Genomic DNA, 23,978 nt, shown 5'->3' on the forward strand with positions numbered 1-23,978 from the left:
GAAGTCTCAACACTGTAGTTTCTGCTAATTTTCATGTGTTTCAAATACAGCTATTTACTACATAAATTATGAAGTCTTGATGGTTGGTATTTTTTCTTTCTTTCTGAACAGGTGTTAAACCTCTCTGAAAAGAGATATGACCTCGCCAAGCTTAACCCAAAGGTACTGGTTGTCTTCCATAGTGTGCCTCTCCAGTGTTAAGTGCAGCTTAAATGGCCTGATAAGCCCTGAAGCTATGCGTGTGAGATAGACAGAGTAAGGGAGCAACTTCTGGAAGACAACAGAAAATCCCATGCGCATCCCTTTTTCTTTTTTCCCCAGCACTGTGTTGTGTCCATTAGGTCAGCGCTTTATGTCACTGCTCCTTTGTTTTCTTAGACTTCGCACCCAGAACCTGAAGCCTGTCGTGACCACTGGAAAACTCCCTTTGAGTGATGCGAATTTTACTCCAAGTGTACTTTCTTTGTGCAGTTGGAGGATGCTAGGGGTTACGTGCTGTAACGTGCAGTCTGGTAGCTGAAGCTGGTGAACTCAGTTCAGATCTGGACTCTCCTTTTGTACTATGTGCCATTGTTGCTTCCCTGCACAGCAGAGACCTAAGGACGGGCGCTGGTGATGTCTGTCTTTTGTTCTTCCTCACCAGCTCTTGTGTTCGTTTGTTGTAAAAAATTATATGCAGGTACTCTTCAGCAGCTATTATAAGGCCAGGGTAGCACAGATGTATATTTATAGCAGCAGAGATATACTCTATCTGAGGGAAGTATTAAAAGAACTCTTAATTTTGACCTTTTGAATTCTTTATTGATCATAAGAGGTTTAAGTTGTTCATGGTTAGTGGTTTTGTTAGGGTTAAGTACGCCTATAATAGTAATAGGTTTTGTAAACATTATTATATAGTGACTAAAGTTGCACAGAAAATAATAACAAAATTTGAAATGTCGATCTGTGGCACATGAAAGAAATAAATTGTACATTAAATAAAAACAACCACAAAATACTGGACCAGACCAGCTAACATTCTTTGTCCTAATTTTGACATTCTGAATATTTTACCATTATAAAATACCTGAATTTCCAATAGAAAATTCTTCAAGAAATCAGGATCTTCAGAAATGATGTCACTTGCAGGGGGAGTTGTTTGTTTTTATAAAAGTACCAGTATCTTAAAAAAACCCCAACATATAAATCCCCTTCTTTCCCCTTAAGCATAGTTTAGTTACATGATGGCATTTGAATGACATGATTTTCTGGGGTTAGAAAAAAAACGTGGAGGCTCTTCACCATCACAATTATTTGAAGCCAAATTTTAAGATGTAGTATTAGAGTCGAGGCATCTCTTGTGAATGTTATTTATTTAATTGCAGATTATGGATGTGGGGTGGCCTGATCTCCATGCTCCACCTCTCAATAAGGTGTGCACCATCTGCAAGGCTATGGAGTCCTGGCTGAACAGTGACCTTCAGCACGTGGTGGTGATCCACTGCAGAGTAAGTGAGCTCTGTGCATGCACATCACCTATCCGTTTGTGTTCATTCTCAAGAACCTTGTCCTTTATTCTTACTTATTTTAAAAAATAAAAACAACTGAAGTTTGATCTGTTTTCGGTGATGGAAACAGCGTGCCAAATCTGCAGTTGATTTAAGTAAGCTTAAATCTGCTGACCTTGCATGCTTGTTACAGATTGCTTTTTACGGTACGCAGGGTTCTAGCCTCTGCTCTGGGTATCATGTGCAGTGACATTAGTTCGCTTCCTCTGAAGGTCAGTCCTACTTCTGTAAGCGTATTGAGGTTTTTCCAGCTCAATAACAAACTCTGTAGAAGCTTTTCATGTTCTGTGACATTCATGGGTTTTGTTGTTGGTTAAGGATGTGCGACATCTCATGGATCATCCATTTAGACTGTTGTGTGGTTGTAGGAAATGAGGGTGTTGGGTACCTTCTGGGTGCTACTGGCAGGTCCTGCCCACCAGCAGTGTTGCAGTGCCTTCCAGCAAAGCTGCCGTTGCCCAGCGTTACTTCTCCTTGCTTGCTCGTGATAAAAAGAAGTAAGGACAAGCCTTAATTAGACACAGACAAAACGAATGTAGAACAGAGTTGGTAGCTGTGCTGGTGACACTTGCGGCAAATCTGTATTGCTGGCAGACGCTACTCTAAACAGAATGAGGGTGATAATGGGACCAAAACTTTTCTTTGAGTCAGATTGTGTAGTCCCCACTCCTGAACTGCTCGCAGGCAAAATGCTGTGCTCGTGTGAGACACGGCTGAGTTCTTAGTAGCTGCAGGACTGCAGCCAGGAGAATGACCCATACATGGGACAAAAGAAAAGGTGGCAAAGTATTCCTAGGTATTCTATATACAAATTGGTAAGGCATATTGTTGATAAATGCCTTTCGATAACTACTTTAAAGTTTCCAACCACAAATATAAATAGAGCAACTTATATCAGCTGAGACACTGAAACGGTTTTGAAATCTGTGAGAACTACTGCTTGGTAAATTGTACTGAATCTGTGTCATGTAGATATTTAATAAGACTTTGGAACATTTTTTAGATTATCCGTAGAAAAAGAGTTGTTATGAGTCTCAAGTGCTGGGGAGGTAAAAATGCCCAAACCTGTTGGAAACTCATATGCTTTCCAAAATAGGTATTTTATAGCATTTTGTGCCAAGAATTGCAACATCGTTTAGACTTACTGTGAATGATCTCTGGAAAAAATAATGTAAAAATTATAATAGTTGATACAATATTTCTACTACTGATAAAGATTTTTATTTTTTTTAAAAAATAATTTCCTCTCGGTCAGTAAGACTTGACAGGCACGCAACATAGAAATCCTACCTAGTGTTTTTTATGTCACTTCTCAGCCAGCTTGTATAGACAGAGAAGCTGCTTCCCCTCATTACCACCTTTCCAACAGCACAGGAGATGCATGAGCAAAAGGAATCTCTGAATCTCTTGTCTTGTAAGTTCTGTTTAGTATGGGTCAATATAATGCCTAATAATGTAACAAATAGATAAGTTATCATCTCCTTTTTGCTAATACAGGGAGGAAAAGGAAGGATAGGCGTTGTCATATCGTCATATATGCACTTCACCAATGTTTCTGCAAGGTAAGTTGTGAATAATGCATATTAGGTTTCCTTTTACAATTAAGGAAGCATCAGAAAAAGATGCATTTTAATTGCAGTACTGTTTGTCAGTTAAGATTTGTCAGGTTTTCTTCTCAATGAGCCTTGAAGCATGTCTTTAAACACATGGCTTTCATGACTACAGGAAAACTGTCCTGCTTTCAGCAGGAGGTTGGACTAGGGGGAAGACACCCTAAGGTCCCTTCTCATCTGAGATATTCAGTGATTCTGCAGGAAAAATCTCTAAAAGGTCTTCTGAAGTGAATGAAGAAGTGTGCAAGAAAACATTTGTATATAATGGTACCATCTTTATTCTATTAAACCCATTTGTCTGCCACATCCTTCAGGAATAGTTTCTCATTGATTCAAAAGTACTTAAGGAAAATAGGTATTAGAATCTGCAAGTAATATCTGAATAGGGAATTCATAGACATTGATCCAGGTGCAGAATGCAGTTGAAGAAATAATCTAGACTTTATCTTGAAGTCCGTTCTAATAATAGGTGTCTGATTACTTGGTTTTAATTGTTTTAGAGTGCTCAAATTATGACAATTGACCATTTTTCAACAAAGATAAAATTTGATAAATGGTCTCAAAGGGATGAAATGTGATATATTTTGGGGGGTTTGGTTTTTAATCAGATTATTTTCCCTTGATCTCTTTTATATATACATATATAAATGTATTAAAATAAAAATTCACTGTAAAGGTCATAGTTAAATCAAATTTGGTTCTGAATTCACACCAGTCTGTCAGTAATAGATTTGATTGAATACTAGTAGTGGATGAAGTCTGCAATCCCTATAGGCTGGTGCCAAGTTACTCATGGATTTCAGTAAAACCAGCATCTCCGAAAATAATCTGGTGTTCGCTCTGGTAAGCGTGGTGGACAGGTAATTGTAGAGTAGGAAATCAAGTGCATAATACACCCCAATGTGTGCTGAAAAAATAAATACATCTATCTTCAAGTAGTAATTGGAAGAGCGATTGCCACAATTTTATATTTTGTTAAGAAGTATTGTGAATGACAAAAATCTGTCATGTGAGGATAGTACAGCACTGTGTTGTGATTTCAGTGTTGCAATTTTGTGTCATCCTTAAAGGTGGTACCTGGCCGTAAATGCATTGTAGTAATACCATAACAGAACAACACCTGGGTGTGACTGTAAAGCCCAGTGATGATGAAAGGTGTCATCTTTTCCCCCAAACACATTCAGGATTCCTATAGTGAGGTTGCAGGGGAGGACTGAGTTTGGAAGGCCTCCTTTAAACTTCTGGGTATCTGTCAGCTCCTATCCAAAACTGACCTTTTCTGTGTAAGAATGAGGTTGGGGAAGTTTTCCAGCGAGGTTTTCTGTATTCTTGGCATTATCAAGACTCTGGAAGTGGTGCATGGCAACTTCTTAGGAGCAGAAATTACTGCAGGTGCTGCTGTTGAGGGTGCTGGCGGCTGTGTCAGAAGACTTCGAGGATGTTCATGCTCAATAAAGTTCCTAACTGTCTGTATGCACATGCCAAAAAAACTAGGCTTAGTGAAAAAGCCTTATGATGCAATTCCCTTTTAGTTATTTGTTATAAGTATCTGTTTTTCTCATCTGGGAAGGAATAATGTGGCATTAAATTTAACGAGGGAAAACAGAGCTCTTTGTAATAGTTGGCAAACTCTGTTTTAACAAGTAAAGTACTAGCAGTCTTTGGCCAGCTACAAGTGGGTTGCCTAAATTCGGGGTGGTAGTGTGGGGAAGATGTGTGAAGACGTATGACAGATTAGGTGAAGAAGAGAATTTTTGCATTGAGGATATTCTAAGCACACATGATGTGATCTTTAACATCCATGAAGGAAAGCTGTGACTTAGCCTTGTCTGGCACCCTGTCAAGACAATCAGTAACTCCTGATTCATTTTTGGAATAGGTATAAATTCCTTTTTTAGCCTGATATGCATATCTTTACTTCGCAAGGCTTTTTTTCCTCGGAACTCACTTAGGCTGAACTAAAAGTGGACTTTAAAAATAGAGATTCCAGAGTGTAATTCATTTGAAACTTATGTTTTTTTTCTGTCCTGATGTTAATTAACACAGTCAGCTACATCTGTTAGAGACACATTGTTTTATCTGGTACAGATACAACAGAACCAGCATAGCATGTTACTTGGCATATGTGATTAAATTGATACTGATTTTTGGCCCTTTCTTTTTTCTGTACCCTCTTGCCTTTCTTCGCATACAGGCAGAAAACCTACATCAGAAAACCATTCTGGATAGAGAATGGAAGGAAATGTATTTTTCTGAATATGTTGCTCTAAATTGTGCATTTGCTGAGTTTGTGGTTGTCTGATGCAAAATGTTTCTTTTTCAAAAGATTGACACTTTTATTTTAAACATTCTCTCCTTTGGTGGCTCAGGGAACAAGAAACAAAGGCTAAGTGTATTGTTTGACTGCTTAAACGATCCTCCGGTCCGGCATCCTTTGCACCTCATGTACTGTACTACGGTTAGAGCTTGGCAGTGGCTTTTATCTCCGTAATGTTGCTGCTTCCCTCTTAAAAAGAGAATAAATTTGTATTTCACAGAGAGAGCTCCCCAGTGGCACTCTCAGGAAATTATGGCAAGTATCCTTCTTTTGGAGCCTGAGCTGCTTGGCTTTGCTAAAGTTTATTGCATTACGACTTTGACATATTCACATTGGAAATATGCAATTCAGTTAATTGAATAAGGGAGTAGGTGCTTTGCCTCAGGAAGGAAACTGCCTCAAGGTGTGGAATGAGAAGGTGTCAGTGGAAAAAAAGTTCTTGTCTGACTTGTAAGTGCCAGAGTTCCTAGTTAGGTGCTCCTTTATTTTCTTTTTCTTCCTTTCCTTCTTTTTCCTTCCAAATATTTTGGCATATTTCAAGCAGTAACCTGCTGAATTTCCAAGATAACCCTGAACTGGAATAACATGGTATCTGTGTCTCTGTTTTGACAGTGCTGATCAAGCTCTAGACAGATTTGCTATGAAGAAATTCTTTGATGATAAAGTTTCGGCTTTAATGCAGCCATCCCAAAGAAGGTATTTAATTTGTTCCTAATTCATGCCAATAAGAAATGTCATTATCATCTGCCCCTATCCCTTACTCCCTCCTCTGTTATGTGAAGGCTCTTCCCACAAGAATCTCCAGTGCCCTGAACTCTCAGCACTTTATCCTATATTAATGTTCCTTGATTGATGGGATCTCTCCTTCAGTTCCTGCACGTAGCCCAAGATAGATAAGGCCTTTTGTACCGCACTGTTACAGATGTGTGTTCTTACTGCATTGTTTGTTAACAAAAAGAGATGTCACAATCTATTTCTTGATTGTTCCAAGATAGTAATAAACTCATTTTTTTGTGGCATAAGTGATGTGTATGGAATGTGTGTTGATTAGTGTGCGATAAAGAACATATTACCACCTGGTTGGAGGAACTACAGGTTATGTGTCTGCCCCACATCCCTGAGAGTACGTGCTTGTCGAAGCATGCATTACTCATTCTGGCTCTCTGGATTTCTTACCTTTGCCGTCTGTCTGCATGAATGAGGTTGAGCTGGGACTCAAGTAAGCAGTTTGGAAAATGAATAGTCCTGGGGGTTGCTATTTACCTCATTTTGATGAGAGGTAATGAAAGATTCAGTACTAAAAGAGATTGATACCCATCAGACAAGTAATTGTGATAGAGGTGAATCTTCTTTTAGAAACAAAAAATATCAACAGGGTTAGATCTAATAATTACTGTTTGTTTTCATCTTAATTGGCTTTAATACAGTAGGTTTTTAGGAAGTTGTTTAAAGGATAAGGTTTTGCTAGTAATTAAACTAGAAAAATATGTAGTAGCAATGAGCAATAAGGCATTTGGCTCTGTTAATCTCTAAATAACAAACCCTTTTCGGTTACTTCTTGAACCCATTTGGTGACCTTCACACCTCTCTTTCACTTGAAAAATAGTAACACAGCATTTCATTAGACTTGAAATAAACTTTTCATAACTAGAACTTTACTGACCTCTCTTTTTATTTCAGTTTTATGCCTGCATGTGTGTATTGCACTTTTATTATAACGATTTGAGAGTGGTGCCTGCCAGAGAGAGAAGTGTGAAGCACAGGATCAAAAGGAAATAGAAGCTCTGAGCCTTCCTGTGCAGTAGCCTTATGCAGCCAGCATAGGTCCATGTGAGCCAGGGACACTCGCTGCAGCCCCTGGGCGTGTGCATCAGGGCAGTTTTTACAGCCGTGTTGACAGAAGCTTCAGCAGCTACTCACTTAGGTGATCTGCACGTGAGCCCTAAAGCTGGAGATGAAGTAGGTGTAAATGGTGGTATCCAGCTTTCCTACCCTCTGGATGGAGACTTGCTTCATTCTTCTGGGAGGTGGGGTGCAGGGGAAGCCTCGGAGATGCAGTTCACCTCCTGACTGATGGAGTTATTGCCATTGCTCAGCAGGACTTGAACTTGAGCTGCCCGTACCGTCTTCCAGACCCGCCTGCACACAGGGGCTTGGGAGTGTCACTCCCCGTGAGGACAGAGGAGGTTTTCCAACTGTCTGTCAGAACCGTTCTCCTGAGCCTGGCCTTTCCTACCTTTGCCTGGCCTGGCAGTGGCTACTAATCCTATTGCAGAGAAAGGAGAACCAACTCTGTAATATTTATGGCAAGCTTATAATCCTTTTTTGATGCCATTTTGATCAGCTGGTGGCCTGAACACCTTTTTAATGTGCTTTTCCTCTGAATCTACTCTTGGATAATTAAGTAGTGATGTCCTTGTTAAAATCCAGTTTAGGTAAATATCAGAATGATAAAATTTGAAAATAAACCCATTACTTGTATTTTGAAATTTTTTCTCCGCTAAGTTTTGTCCAGGAAAAAAAAAAGAAATGGAGGCCATTAAATGCATCAATCCCGAAAGTATCGCTTAGCTTTTCCCCATTGCCAGCTGGATGCTGGAAGAGCGGCAAGAAAAGCAACTAGAGACCAGTTCTGCCATTCTGAATCCATTCTGACAATACTTAGAATGGAAAATTCTTCAACTGCTTATTTGAGAAGGTTTGCATGAGTAAGAAGTGCAGATACCCTTCATTGTTAAAAATTTCTCATAAACCTTCAGGATTTGAAGTCTTTGAATGCGCTTCTCAAAAATAAGCCAGCTGCCTATAAGCCTCTTAAATGCACTGCCTGGAGAAAGGGGTTCCAAACTTCAGCCAGATTTTTGGAGTAATTAAAAACAGGTAGTGGTAGAGAGAAATTGTTCAGCCTGAGAGGTCACTGACAAAGTGTTTTACCACAGTGTTTTGTCACGTAGGTGGGACAATGTGTATCTTTGTGCTTCTGATGTACCAAATATTTTCAGAAAAATGGAAGGAGGAAACCAAAGAGCAGATGTCTTTTCTTAGCATTTCAAAATAAAGTGAGCTTTGCTAGCTGCCTATAAAAATGAAACCTATTTTAAGCCACTACAGCCCCTGTCTGGTGCAGTAAAGCTGCCGTTGTTGGGCAGGATGCCTTTAGTTGTGGTGTTACTGGGGGCATGCAGTCAGGGGTGGGTCAGTGAGCCCCCGTGTAAAGGGGGAAAAAAGAGGTGATATTCTTCTTTCTGTACATTCCAGAGAGTGAACTTAAATGAAGGACATGTCACGAGTGTGGAAGAAAAGGGACTCAAAACCAGCAGAAAAATTAAAGGAGGATGTTTTCCCCAGCTTCTTTAAGGAGACAGGAGGAATTTGTTTAACACACACTGCAGTGATGTTCACTTGCGTGCGTTTACTCATCAGCTTGTGACCAGACCAGGGACGAAATAGCAGAAATAAAATGATTTTCATGTTGCTATGGTAGTTTTCCTCTGTTTGGTGCTGAATGAGGTAACTTCTCATTGTGAAGATGTTACTTGCCTGCGCAGGCCTTAATGCTAAGATTTTGACAAGGGCACTTCTTGCTCTTGTTTTAATGACATGCAACTTGCTGTAAGGCAGTGGGACCCACGTCACGCAGCTGTGAAAGCCAATGGAGACATTCAGGAGCAACTGGGAATGTATGCCGGAACAACTGACATTACTGTCTCTTCTAGTTCCTGTCTTTATCAGAATAGTGATGTAAATAACTAAGGTAACGATAGCAATGTAGCAGCCATGGATTTAATAAAGTGGTAAACTAAAGTGTCTTTTCATGCTGTTTTTTGAAGACTCTTCTTTTGGAGTTACGTGTAATGTCGCAAAGCTATTCACTTACCCATGACCTAGAAGTATTAATGTGTAAAGAATGTATTTCCCCGATATGGTTGTTTTTTCCCTGATATTACTGTTTTTATTTAATTCAGTTAAATTTTGTGTTTTTAGATACGTGCAATTCTTAAGTGGCCTTCTATCTGGATCTGTGAAAATGAATGCAACCCCTCTTTTTCTGCACTATGTTATCCTTCACGGCATCCCAAGCTTCGATGCTGGTGGAGGTAAATTACCTAACTTTTCCTATCCAAGTGTAGGCTCAAAGTCTTGTTTCATTTTGGAGCTTTCTAGAAAGCCTCCATGAATCACAAAGTAGAGTCAGTGCTCCTTGATACCAGTCTAAATATTCCCAGTAGAAGAATCAGGAGAAGAAAAATATCCTAAAAGTAAAAATTACAGCAGGTGAAATCCTTTGTTAAATGAGGCATTGGTGCTATTCAGGTCTGTCTAGTTTCTGAACAGCTGTGGTCCTGGTCCCTGAAAAGGAGCTGGGAACGTGGTGAGATCTCACAGTCATTTCCTTCTTGTTTAGGAAACATAATCATAAACTTAATCTCTTTTCTGTTTCCTGATTGGATTTCCTGTAGGAAAGCCATTTGGATATGTTGAGCTTCTAGGGTGGCCTGCTGTAAGTGGCTTTAGGATTTAAATGCTATACCAAGATACCGTGCTAGAGCATAGTAAAGGAGTATAACTGTATTTTTATAATCCGAGAATTCAATAGCACCTGTCTTTAGAAATGTCATTGTCATGGATTTGGAGTGCTCCATTGTCTTCGGTGTTTAGTTTGGTTTTATGTGTAAAATAACTATTTCTGTAAGGACAAAGTATTGTTTGCCTAGCAGAAAATTTAAGGGACTTAGTTTTGAAACAAAACCGTAGATCAAATATTCTGTTTAATTTTGAAAATGCTTTTTGTCTTGGTTTGGGGTGGGGTTTTTTGTTTTGTTTTGGCAATTGTCTTTCTTCCCTTAATAATTTTGTTTTCCTGCAGAAAAAGTGGGAAGGAAGGAGGACAGACATTTAATAAGGAGCAAAGGGTTCCCTTTTTCTTTCATTACCGGAATACTTTCAAATCCCCTCCTGTCCAATTCACAAGTAGTCTGAAGATCAGGGAAAAGTGACATTTTCATAAAATATAATCAGATACTTTTTTTGGGGGGGGAAAATGAATCTATCAAAACCAGTTTTACTTGGAAGGGTATTTTGACAGCCAACATTGTGCCACTTTGCTCAGTGCATTAAGCTTCCTAGTTGTATTATTCAGATAAAGGAAAATAATTCCAAAATGTTCTTTTCTGTTGACTTCTTTTCAGCTTGCCGGCCTTTCCTGAAGTTATACCAGGCTATGCAACCAGTTTATACATCTGGAATATAGTAAGTCGTGAGCATTTTCAGTTTTGTTTGAATCCAGGTTTTAATTCTCATAATTGCAGAATTTCATAGTCTTTTTTTGCTTTTTGTTTCTTTAAACCATATATTTTATTTTTCTTTTCTCTCCTGTTAAGTAGCGTAGGGCCAGAAAATCAAAGCCGAATCTGCATTGCTATAGACCCTGCCCAGCTTTTGAAGGGAGATATTATGGTAAGTTTAATTGTATGGAATGAAAATGCCATTTAGTTTATAGTCTCTGACCTGTTTTGTGTTCTTGTAAAAAAATACATTGAGCAAATGGTTGCAGATGTACTCCAAAACAGGTTATTAAGTTAATTTAGTCATCCTCTCATCAAACTAGAAGGTTTTTAGGAGCTGAAACAATTGCTGTCAGCATTCCCATTTCGTAGCATCACCAAGTGCGGTAAGGCCTGTGGCGCTGTTTTCTTTAAGAAAATTGCTTTGGGGAGTATTTGTAACTTGGCATTAAAATACCAGTGTCCTATAATTTGGCAGGCAACGTGCACAATCATAAAACTATTTGCTGTAAAGAAAACACCTAACTAATTCTGAATTGGTTTGGAACTCAAAAAGGTGTGATACCAAATGAAAGCTTTTTGATTCTACAAGCACATGCAGTATTTAGAAAGCAGTTTATATGTGTTAATACAGGGCATGTAATTCTGTGTGCAGAGCATGACTCTGGTTGAATTGCTGCACTAGCATTTTAAATACCTCAGCTTTCTCTCTTGTCATGCACTGTTATGCACAGAAAAGGTAAAGAAAGATAGTTGGTGTGCCTTTCAATTTGTTAAACTAAGGGAACAGAAGAACGTGTGGAATGAATGGTGGGGAGAAGTACTGTCAGGAAATATCTCTGGTCTGTTGCTACTAGGTTTCGTGATGCTTTTTTCTTTTATGTACTACTTTGAGAAATGTTGGACCTCAGTGTAAGAGGTTCTTGGTGTCAGGGTTCTGTTTTTTTCTACCTTTTGAAATAATCTTTTTTATTATCCTTCTTCTGCCTTTCCTACTTCCCCTTTCCATTCAGTTTAGTGTGTTGTTTGTTCTTTCTTTCACTGAAAAATGGAGATTTTTTTTGTTAAATATACTGTTAGAAATTGGTATACTTTGGATGCTTGGGACAGTTTCAGTTTCAGGAAGATTTGTTAGCTCATCAGAGGACTGATGGTGCCTAAGGAAGTGGAATAGCTCACAAAAGAAATCAGTCTGAGACCAATTTGGTATCTCAAATGTGTGTTTAAGATGAAAAATGAACACATAGCTTTTCAGTAATACTTGCATCATTTAAAAAGAGATCAACTTCATTAATCCCAAACTATTATTGGAGGTAATTCTTCTGAGCAAGCCAGCATCTTATTCAGCATGGTAATGTTTCCTAAACAAAAGACTTCAGTTTGGAATAATTTTTTACTATGTGTTAAAGGAGAAATTCACATAGTTGTGCGTACCACTAGGCTTGCTTTAGTCACAGCTCAGAGTAGGGCCACCACCTCAGTGAGTGGCCGAGAACAAAAGGATGCAGCACAGCTTGTATACACTTACCAAATCATTAGTCAATGCCCAAAGTTTTTAGGAGTTTCCTTGGGTCTTGTCAATTCTGCAAATCCATCACCTGACCCTGTCCCAGTTGATTCATCCATTCTGGTTCCAGTCTCTGCCTCAGTTTCAAGGTCCCCTTCGGATTGTGGTCTTCTTTCCGCTTGCTTGAACTCACATAATCCTTCAAGCACACGTACTTTTTGAACAAGCAGTTCCTATTCATCTATATTAATTTTTCTAAAGCCATCTGCATTTCTGAGAGCATCTGTGTATATAAATCGATCATCCATTGCTTCTCTATTCTCCAGCTGATTAACTGGACTGAGTTTTAAACCAGCCTTGGGTTAGGGCTGTACAAGGGCTGAGGCCTGGTGCTGCTAGTTAGCAGCTTCAGCACTTTGAATTTCTTAATTCAAAGTATATTGTCTTTTAACATATGTCTAAGTAAAAACATCAGTGGTTTCAGGAAAAAGAAAAATGTGTAGAATGCTCCACCTCCAACTCCATGAAGTTTAACCCCTTGAAGTGCATGGGTTTAAAAAAAAGACAGACTTAAAAGACTTGCTTGTCTGAAGTTCAGAGAATTTGTTAACACAATGTGAGTAACACGTGGTGATGGAGCACAGCCACAGCCCTTGAAAAGCTGCATTGAGATCTGTAAATGCACAGAGTATTGCCCAGCACATTACAGTGGCTTGCAGTAATTCTTGGGTATGGCATCAGAACGTAGTGGAGCCTGAATTCAAAATTAAGCTAAGGCTTCCTTGAAAGCTTGTTATGTGTACTGGGCACTGAGAGATGTTTTCAGTATTCTGGGTATTGGCCAGATTCAATGACAATTTTGTGTAAGTTGTTTATGATACGCTGAGTTAAAATTATTCAAGGCTGTTACTTTGAATTGCAAAGTGGAAAGAAGCAGGTGCTATGTAGTTTTCTGAACTGACCCAGATACACTGTTTTTATAAACATAATTATGCAAAAGACAGTAGATTCTGCGTAAAGCCAAAACTCTTGGCAAGTTGGAGGATAAAAAGTATTGTTTAGGGATTTAGTCTTCTGCATCTTCAGAAACTCTCACGTTTGAGCCACATGTAAAAATGACATGATTGTTTAAAACAGCTAAAGTTAATGTTTTAACATTAAATTGTGGAGGAATGTACATAACCTTAAAGAAGCTCTTAATTCTTTTTGAGCTTCTTTTTGCTCAAATAATATAATTAAATGTAAACAGTTACTTTCAGGCCAAGTATAGGTTTTGGAGCAGGTTAGTTCTAATATCTCTCATCAGGGGTTCTCTTAATCCCATTTCTGTCCATTTTTCATTCCTGGGCAAACTTGAAGTTTTCATCCTTTATGATGATGTTTTGCCTTTACATAGGGTTGCTGGGCATAGTGGAGAACGAGCATTTATTTATTCTTGATTCAAGCAGTCTTAACTGTTTCTCCTACCTTGTATTTTGGTAACCTAAGGGACTAACTTATGGCCGTGGTTCTAGCAGAATGATGCTGATAGTTGTGTTGGACTAAAAGGAGATAGCTCCTGCTAGTAGGCAGGGGTTTGTATGCTATGTTAATTTTAGTGAGTGTAAAGCGTTGTTTAAAATAAGAAGCAAATAGTATTTCACTTGGTATTACCACTGTGCTGTAGGGAATTCTCTTCTGAAAAACAACCAACCAACCCCAAATCCTCACTTGCAGATAAAATAATGCTTACTTGCATAGTGAATCTCCTAGCCTTTATAAAGGGTTAGAAATATAAGGTTTGCGTAGAGAATACCTGAAAAAAAACGTCTCTTATATATGGGCTGAAGTATTTCAGAAATTGTCCTATGTGCCATCTGTCAGCGCTGATTAACTTAGGAATTTAAGGCATCGAGGAGTTACTCCTGTAACGAAAGGTAGACAGCAACAGCTTATGTTAGCTTTTTCAAATCCTGTAGTGAGAAGAATTTCGTAACTGTTTTAATCCCAGTTTTCATAAGCATCCCTCTTAAACCCCTATGTCTTTATTGTATTCAGTTTGAATAACTATTTGTTATTCAGTCTTTTCTAAGACACTTTTCTCCATCTGTCTTAAGAAAAAAGGTGATATTTGTTGTCGTCTTAATGCATTTCAGTAACATCTGCTTTATCATAAAATCCCGATATCATCAGGATAATATCATAACGTTTTCAGCCCTGTGACTAAGGTGTTACCAATATTTTTATGTGTTCCTCTAAGAATGCTGAGTGGCTTTGTATTACAGCAGACTCAGAAAATTAACAGGTAGAATATCTTTAGGTCTAGCCTAAGGGAAGATGGTATTAGAAAGTAGGACTAGATGTTAATTTCGGAGAGTTCTGTGTTGTTCTAGCTGTGGTATAAAAACTACTACCAACTGCCCACAGTAGCATAAACCAAGATTCTATCATCACTAGAGTAGGTTTTTTTTAAAGTCCTAAAGTAGGTATAATCAGCTTGCAGGCTGGCTTCTAAAGGCTCTGCATATTCTTCAGTTATTTTGAAATGGATGTGCTATAATTCAGTTTTACATTAATTTGGTACCATGAAGAATTACGGACACAAGTCAGCATTCCAACGTTGTACTGGCAGATGTTGCACTTCTGAATCATAATCTACTGATTGGTGACTGACAGCGATGAAAATAGTAATTACTATTTTTACACATCCAGAACTATCTTGCCTTGGGCCTGTATAGTTTTAAAGGGTTGAATAATGCATACCCTGCCTGTTACAACATCAGGGATGTCTGCAGCAAATTGCACTGTGGCTGCTTTACTTACTAACTCATGCATACAGATGCATTTGTTCATATTTGTGAGAAATTACTTCCTGATGTGTTTCTCTGTCTTTCTAGCTCAAGTGTTATCACAAAAAATACCGGTCAGCTACTCGTGACGTGGTTTTTCGCCTTCAGTTTCACACTGGAGCCATTCAAGGACATGGCCTGGTTTTTGGCAAAGAGGATTTGGACAATGCCAACAAAGGTACTTGCCTTCGTAGTTGGCTGGATGCGGCTGTGTGCGGGGGTGTATGTGTGTGCCCGTGCATGCGATGATCATCTTCAGGACCCATTTTGAAAAGGATTCTTGATTGTTTTTTTTCTATCCTTATTTTCAGGGAAAGGGAGACTGCTTTGTGTTAGTTAACTCGTAGCACGTAACATAGGTAAACCCCTAAGGAGAAGAAAAGCTCTTCAAGTGAGTTAATTTGGCAAAATCACTCAGATACTCCTATGTAGTCCTTATTGCATCCTCTCACATTTGTAAAAACAACAGATTCTTATTTGAAATGGTGACTCTATTAGTCACCATCACAGGAAATAAGGTGGGCTGAGTGGATCCCTTTTTTGGCTGAGGAAAACAGTCATAAAGTCTGATACTGTGTTTGTGACCTAGTCTGCCTGGGTATGGAGATCATTTAATATGCCTCAGAATGTACAAAAATAGAGGCAAAGTTTTCAGACACATTTGAAAATGTGCTGGGCTAATCTTTGTATTTTCCAAATTATTGATTCAGTTTTATTTTGATGTTTGTATGCAGGATTGTAACTCCTTCACCTTATGTTACTGGCAAACTAAAATCAAACATATTTTCCTGCAACATATGGTTACACAAAAGTTTTGTGGTCAAAGTACTGCAATTCAGCCTATATAGAGAACAATTGTAGTTTGCTCCTAGGTGTGTTTTGCTTAAAAGCCAAAGCCAGCCATGTCTGTCTAGAGAGAGGTTTGGGAACTGTACGTCTCTTCTGCTTTGGACTGTTCTTGGAAGTAAAAAACCTCCAGCTGATGCTTATGTGGTCTTTTCTGGAGATGTGTGGGGCAAAGGATGTGGCTCTTTTAGAAGCAAATCGCTAAACCACAAGTGAGAAGAGTGAGGAGGGTTGTAGAGAATCCTGATTTCTGAGTGCCTTGGAACTGCTCTCCTGGGAGATAGCTTGCTGAAATACTATCCTTCATTTTCAGATGACCGTTTCCCTGATTATGGCAAAGTGGAATTAGTGTTTTCAGGAACACCAGAGAAAATTCAAGGTGAGTATACAGAAGAAAAAATGCTCTTAGTTTGAAAATAAGATGCACTGAAATGTAAATTTTTTAAAAAATATATCCTATTTTCCTCTTTCATTCCACAACTCTTGTAGATCAGAAATCCAACTTTACGGTTCAAAATGTAATAAAGTTACTGGTTTCACTTTGAAAAATTGAATGAAGGCTGTATTTACAGGAGCAGAGGAGTGATCAGATTTCAGTTTAAAACTATATCAGAACAGTTGGTGATGACTAGTAGAAAGCATCTGTGTAAAACAATGCATAGTATAGGTAGCTTGGTCTGGCACAAGTGGCAGCAGTGGCCTATCCCATAACCTTTTTTCAATGTTGTCCATAACTGATGATATTTGCAGTGGTGAAGTCTGGACTGTCTTCAGTTTAGCACATTTATAGTTTTGTTGGAAATGAGCCTTTGAAGTTGCCTTGTAAGGTATATCCTGTATGCCTCCAGAATTCTGTGGTAATGTGGCTAAGATCATAGGTAATCACAACCTGCAATAAAAACTTAAGGTTGTGCTTAATATTGTAGTTTGATTCTGTTAATACATGGGTTCTTACTCATTTTACAGTGTCCCAAAAAGTATGGATTCTGCATGAGACTGAATGAAAACCAAATACTCTTAACTGTCTTTCTCATACATACTTCCAGTGTCCTGCGAATTGTGTGTTTTCCTTGGTTTTTTTTCCTCACCAGTTTGATCACTTAGAAACTTGTAGTAGCAGCCAGTGAGCAGCTGGATTCTGTCCAGCTAAACATGAAGATCTCACTTAGCCTGTTGGAAGGCCATTTAAGAAAAAAGTTTTTATAAATAAATTTGTCCAGCTTGTTCTAAACATTTCTGGATAGGAAATGCTTGAAGAGAGGCCAGCTGACATGTCTGAAAAAGGATCAAAATTGTTTCAAGTTTCCCTTCCTTAGATGGCAAATCAGAGGGGTGTTTTTAGCAGTTCTAAGTAATTGGAAGTTTGTATTGAATTGCTATCTAAGGGATTAACGGGCTAGGAAAAAAGAGTTCACCTTGAAGTATTTATTTACAATTTCTGCAAAATTATTTTCCCACATCTGAAAGTATTATAGAATCATAGAAGAGCTGCGGAGTATCTCTAGGCATCCCCCTGCTGAAGGCAGGGCGGGCCATGAGCTCAGCTCAGCTTGTCCAGAGCTTTGTCCATTCAAATCTTGAAATCCTCCACGGCTGGCGACTTCCAAGCCCCTATGGGCGGGCTGTTCCCGTGCCTGACTGCCCTCGCAGTGCATTTATTTTTTTCTTAGATTGACTCTAAACTTCTCTAGATACAGTTCATGCCTGTTCCTTGTTGTCCTTCTACCCTGCTTCCCCACCTGGCTCTGTCTCCTCCGTGGCCTTTGGGGAGCTGCTGCCAGCTCCCCCCAGGATGAAGAAGCCCTGGTCCCTCAGTCTTCCCTCACAGGGCAAGTCCTCCCATCTCAACCACCCTGGTCACCCTGCCCTGAGCTTGCTTCACTTGATTCATATCTTTCTTGTATTATGTAGCTCAAAACTGGACACAGTATTCTAGAAAATAAGCAACTGCGATACAGTTTTTAGGAAAGAATGCACTTGCTGGAGGTCATGAGACACCTAAAAGTTTAGGTAACAAACTTTAAAATCTGCCTTGTGACAAATGACATCGCAGAAAGTCTCTACAGGTGGTTTTTTTTCTGCCAGCATATAAAGGTACAGGACCATAGCATTCTTGTCCTTCTGATTTTAACTATCCTTGTTTTAAAAGTCACAGCATGTGCATAATGTTCTGCTGCTTGACACCAGTTTGCAAGAGGACTTGCTTCTCCAGACACAGCCAAAGAGTTGATAACTGAGGATTCTCTGTTGCTTAGTCCAGAGAGAAGAGCAAAGGCAGACAGCCAATTTGATTTGTGTTGGTGTCAAAGCCAAGTCCAAGGTCATGAGTCCTTGATGCCTGTGCTTTGCGCTTTTGAATCACCGAACCACACCTAAATTGCTCATGGTATACATTTAAAAGCTGAATATTATCTTACACCTCATTAAGGACAGAAAATCGTGGGTTACTGCTGAAAGTTCCAGGTGTCTTTGGCAGAGCCTGCTGAAGCGCGGGCAAACATGTAGAAGGCAAGGTGCCCAGCGGGGGTTCTGCCAGGAGCTGGAGAATGGCTGGCACGGCACCCTTGGCACCTGGGGGAACTGGGAGAGACACAGAGTGGTGGTTTTCAGCTCTCCTTTCATCTTCAGTGATAAATTGTGCTGGTATCGGAATGATAATCTGTAGCCAACTCTTCTTTTAGCATTCCTTTTGTACCATCTCAGTATAGATCCTTGTGGTTTCATTCTGAACAGCTATCTGTTTTATCGTGCCGGCCTACGGGGCTGAGTGGGGATCAGCTGCCGGAGCTGTGCCTGGGGGCTGATCCGTTTCCAGAGCCACGGCATAACCACGAAGCTCAAGATCAAATTCTCTGCTTGTACCCTCTGTCATGAAACATAGATTAAGCTTTTTTTAGCTGATTTATATAATCTTTCTTCCCCTGTTGCTGCTGCTTCCACTTCAGAATATGGTGTTGTAGTCTGGGGAGCAAGCTTCTGTCAGAAGGCCACATACATATGTGCGCGTATACCATTACCAATGTGGCTATGATAATGTTTGGTCTCAAACAGACGTTTATTTTTTTAGGATGTGAACACCTTCAGAATGACCATAGAGTGACAGTTGACTACAATACCTCAGACCCACTAATACGCTGGGATTCCTATGAAAATGTGAGCCCTGATGGGGAAGGTGAGTAGTTCCCTTACACAAGACCATGGCAAAACATTTTGCATCTGTGTCACAGCATTCAAAAGGGAGGAAGGAGACCTCATTTGTTTGAACCTAATGCCACTTTGTTGCTGTGTTAAGTGGCTGTCAACCTTTCCCTGTTTAACTTCAGTGGCTCTATTGGCAAGAAAGCTGCAGTAGTTATTTGAGAGAGATTCTTGTCAATGCACTGAATTAGACAGAGATGCAACTGGTTGATACGAGTTACATTTTAGTGGTTTGGTTTTTTTTTTTTTCCACTAAGGCTTTTAGTTGCAATACTAATAAAGAATTTTAAGATCAACAAAATGATGTGGTGAGTTTGTAGCCTTCAGTACTTATTACTATGTTATCTGGAGCGTTGCAGGAGGTGCACCAGGCTGCGAAGTTACAGATAAACAAACAGCAAAGACTGTGTGTATTTGCCTATTTCCCCTCATAAATGTACTTGTTTCCGACTTGCTCTTTATTTCTTAGACTTTTCTCTTCTGTAATCTGCTGATACGTGCACAAGATGAAAGCCTCCAGTAGCTGTCTTCAGATTCTTTGCTTGAGTGAATGTTGTGCTTTTAATGTGTGTAGTTTTCCTGTGAGGACTGAGAATGTCACACCTGTGTCTGTACACCTTGGTGCGCATGCAAGCCTGACATTGTTGCAAGTAAAAACATGAGAGAAGGTACTGAATGGATGCCAAAGTTCTTGTTTTTACAACTCTCCTGTTACGAAATGAGAGAGAGGCAGAGCTAGGGTACTTAATTAGCCACTCTCTAGGCTCAGTTTCCATTGATTTTTATAATCTGAATTTGGCATTGACCATCTAATGACTACATTGGTGAGGGTTTTAGGGGCAGAGGCATAGTGGGAGCTTGACTTTTTTTCCACTGCATCACTCTTGTGAGTATTTTCTCATCCACAGCAGACTCCAATCTGCAGAAAACTAGGGGAAAATAGAAGGTGGAAAGAGAACAGTCATTTGGCTCGTTTACATGGGGCAGTTAGAGCACTCCGAAGGGAGTCATCAGAGGTTTTATAGTTGCATGAGACTGTACAGTGTCTTTTAGAAGGAATAACATCTGAGAGACTGAATCTTGGCTGAAGAAGATCTCAGTTTCTACCCAGAATGTTTCCATATCATTTGCTTCCTTTCCTTCCCCCCCCATCCTTTTCCCTGTCCTTTGTATATACATAACCTTCAGCAAGCAATGCATTGATATCAAATGTTTTTAATTGCTGAGATTGATTGGATAGGTGGATTTGACCTTCCCATTGTAATGTGTCACACTGTAGGTAACTGAATCAATATGGGAAATTGAAAGCTGATATAAATGTTTGGACAGCACACTGTTGGCAGACACAGCACTGTTCACTGCTCACGTCTTGTAGAAGACTTGATCGCATACCACTCACAAGCATGTTCTCCTGATGTTCAGGGCTTCAATTGTGAGACTAAATAAGAGCTTATGTGTGTAATTTGCGTGCATGGTATATTTTAAGTACCTGAGATACAACATAAATATGATTAGGATAGCTCTTGAGAAGTTTATTGTTCATCTGCAGAGAAATCCCTAGAGCTGAAGCTAGGGAATATACCATAAGAACGTGCGATATATCCAGATATTCTTTTCTGAAGCAAACGTTTAGGAGGCAGGGTTTTACCCTGTGATGCCCAACAACTGACCTGCAGGCAGAGCATTTGCTCCTGCGTAGGTTGGACAAAAGGTCAGGAGGGGCTAAAGCACATACACAGGGGACAGCTACATTTTTCTCCTAAGGGTGAGATCTGTACTGAACACAAAGGTAAGCTTAGTATGCTGCCTGAGGTAAACATAATTTGCGTAGGTCTTCATTTATGTAGGATTTATAAACAGCAGGATGGACTTCTCTTATAGTCTGTACAGCGGTTCAGTGTTGTGCTTTTACATTACAAAGATGTGTTGAGTCCTAGTTTTGACCATAGGTGAGAGACCACTAAGAGGAGATGCTGATTTCACATCCAGAAAGTGAGCAAAGTCAGAAACCTTGGTTTCTGAAGCCTTTAGCTACAGTCCTGAAGGCAGTGAGAGAATCTTTTCTGTACCTCAGAAAAGATTAAGCTACAAAATGGGGTGCATTTGGAAGTCTGCGTAACAGTGACAGTATGTTTAAGATGCCGGGAGGTCTCAGACAGGGTGCCTGTTTCAGACCCACTCCATGTGAAGGTAAACTCCTAGCTTTATGTAGGGACTGATCTTCACAGTTTTACTTGTACCTGTTTTCCCACAGGAATTTCAGTAGGAATAATATGAGACGTGAGCGTGACGCATGATTCTTGTATTCCAGTTATACACTGTTTTGTTCGTTTCAAAAATGTGTGCCTGTGAAACTGCAGATGAAGGTGGCCAGGAAGGCTATGGCAGAGCTTTGTGAAGAGAACAGGATTTGCTTTGTAGGTATATGTGTGGGGAATGGCTGTTTCCAAGCTGATGTGTCAAAATGAAAAATTAGAAATGAACAAGAGAACAGTATGTCCCTTTTGAAATCCTACACCTATTTGGCCTTGTTACCAAAAGAACAAAAGATGAAAGGGCACGATAGAAGAAAGATGTACCCAAAGTATCTTGGTTCGTTGGCATGATAGAGCATTGCAGACAGAAGCAGTTGCCTTTTAAATGATCTTGAGCCCTTTGATGGTAATAAGGTCGTACACATTTGTGTTGATTATAGCCAGGCTTTAGATGGTTTGCTCTCTGGATTTAGTTCTTTATCCCCTCAATCTTAACAATATAGGAATTTTGACAATTAGAAAGCAATAAATTATTTTAATTTCTTCTCATCAATGTTGTTTCTCTTCAGATCCCTTGGGAAGTGTCTCTTGTAGGCTGCACTAACAGTCCCCCATAATAGGCTGAACACTTTATTAAGTTTCTAATTCTAAGTTTGTATCAGACCTCCTCCACCTTGAGCAGTGCATTAGCAGAGGGACTTCTGTTACTCTGGATTAGAAGTATGCAGTCAGGCGTGGGATTTGGAACCACAAGAATGAGAAGGTCTTCCTCCTGCCATGTAGAAGTCTGAGATGGTTCCCATTGGTTTTCTTGTGGTTTTGAAGTCATGGTATTCTTCGAGTCTTGTGTGTGTGTTTTGTGGGCAGGAAGGAACAGAAATGACTTTTGATCTTGCTGAGTACTGTGTTGTTGGTGTTTTTTTGCCTTCAGGCATCACTTACCATACAATAGATGTGTATGGATTTACAAAAGGTTGCTAATTTGCTGCAAAATAGCAAGTTGACCACAAAGAGATACCACCTGTGGCCACAAATGTGTGGTATCTTCTGTTATGTGAAGAGATTTAAATGTGTCCCAATTCCTCTTGATAATTGTGTGTCTCAATTTAAAACTTGGATATTGTAGCTCACATACTTCAGCTGCGCTTCACTCTCTTCCTTTTGATTGCTAAGATCATATCCCTCTCCTTTGTGTTTGGACTGATTTGGGGATTGGGATTGTTCATCATGGTATTTTGGGAGTAGTTGAAATTGTAATGGACTAAACTAATGCTGGGTTTAGCTATTATTATCCTTAAAAACTAGTAAAAACAATTACTGCTTGTAATTATGGCATTTAGGGCAGGGAGATAGGGAGTAGTGATAAATGAGGATGAAGTATTTTCTATGGGACCATAAAATTGAAAGAAAGAAGTAATCCCTTCCCACTTCCTGAAAAACTTTCATATGCTTTATACTTACTAATTTTTCTCTCTCTCAAATACCAAATGACAAAGTTTTGACACCCCACACGCCCATGCCCCCCCCGAGGGAAGAGAGGTAAGTGGAAAAGGGTTGACTTGTCTTTTGTTGAGGTGGTGTTTTTTGGTTCTCGACAATTTTCAGGATGATTACTTGGCACAGTAAGAGATACTATTGTAAATGAATGCTTCCCTCCTGCTGAAAAATTCAAGTCTCCTTTTGGATAGGAGCCATCCGTTTGCGTGGAACCCACCGGTGGATCCTGGTACAAGCCTGGGCTCTCAGGTGTTCTGCAAATAAAATCAGAGATATTCAAATAAAAATTAAATGTACTGCCAAAGAGTAGAAACATTTTGATAGAAGAACGTGAATAACTGGAAGAAAAGATGAATGTTGCTGTTACTTTTGCAACGCCTATAACTGCTTCATCTCAGTTTTATTCTCAATATCCTGATAGCACACTAAGATTCTTCTAGAGAGATGGTGAATCTATCATGAAGGAACAACTCTATCTTAAGACAATGACTATGGGATGTGTGTGACTGGGATGCTGTGCTGCCATTTGTGTGTATAACATTCAGTTAGCCGAGATACAGGATTGGTTTTGTTGTGCATGGTTGTTTTTTTTTAACAAAGACAACTGGTAAACATCAAAGGTTATAGTTGGCTAAAATGGCACTTGTAGTTTTACTGAATTCAGTGGATTGGCAACAGAAATGCACCTGGTTCTTGTTCAGTGTTCCATTTTAAGACATTTCACTTCTGTTAACAACCACTAAATCCCTCTGTAGTCTTTTGTCTGCCAGCACTACAATATGTGGAAAGCAAAGAACATGTGCACATATTAGAAATTGGTTGAAATAGCAAAAGAAGGACTTTCAGCAAGTCTTTACAAGGCAGGAACTTATCTTTCTCAACAGCACCTTGCTGTTTGTTTTCTAGCAAAGTGTGCGTTTGCTTGCTTAACAGTGTTTGTTAATTAGAAAAGTAGTAACCTGGGAAACAAAAGGATGTTTTTAATTCAAACCAAATAGGGATAGAGCTGAGTGAATCCAAATTCCTGTATCTTGAGAGGGTTGCTTTACAAATTTTCTAGTCTTTTGTAACTGTAATCAACACCA

At 39.4% G+C, this 23,978-nt stretch overlaps 1 protein-coding gene across 13 annotated transcripts in view; it reads left to right on the top strand.

Moving 5' to 3' along the window:
- Positions 1-23,978, top strand: part of TNS3 (tensin 3) — a 282,225-nt gene that overhangs the window by 173,032 nt on the left and 85,215 nt on the right. For 12 of the 13 annotated variants that reach the window (XM_055807042.1, XM_055807046.1, XM_055807045.1 and 9 more), the window contains 10 exons: positions 112-162; positions 1,365-1,487; positions 3,045-3,109; positions 6,090-6,173; positions 9,462-9,574; positions 10,667-10,727; positions 10,859-10,934; positions 15,146-15,275; positions 16,257-16,322; positions 19,011-19,115. In XM_055807042.1, coding sequence (XP_055663017.1) covers positions 112-162; positions 1,365-1,487; positions 3,045-3,109; positions 6,090-6,173; positions 9,462-9,574; positions 10,667-10,727; positions 10,859-10,934; positions 15,146-15,275; positions 16,257-16,322; positions 19,011-19,115 — 874 coding nt within the window. The remainder of the gene's footprint in view (positions 1-111; positions 163-1,364; positions 1,488-3,044; positions 3,110-6,089; positions 6,174-9,461; positions 9,575-10,666; positions 10,728-10,858; positions 10,935-15,145; positions 15,276-16,256; positions 16,323-19,010; positions 19,116-23,978) is intronic. The other variant, XM_055807043.1, reaches the window with a different exon arrangement.

Source organism: Falco peregrinus, chromosome 5, assembly GCF_023634155.1.
Source record: "Falco peregrinus isolate bFalPer1 chromosome 5, bFalPer1.pri, whole genome shotgun sequence".
In the NCBI taxonomy this organism is placed as follows: Eukaryota; Metazoa; Chordata; class Aves; order Falconiformes; family Falconidae; genus Falco; species Falco peregrinus.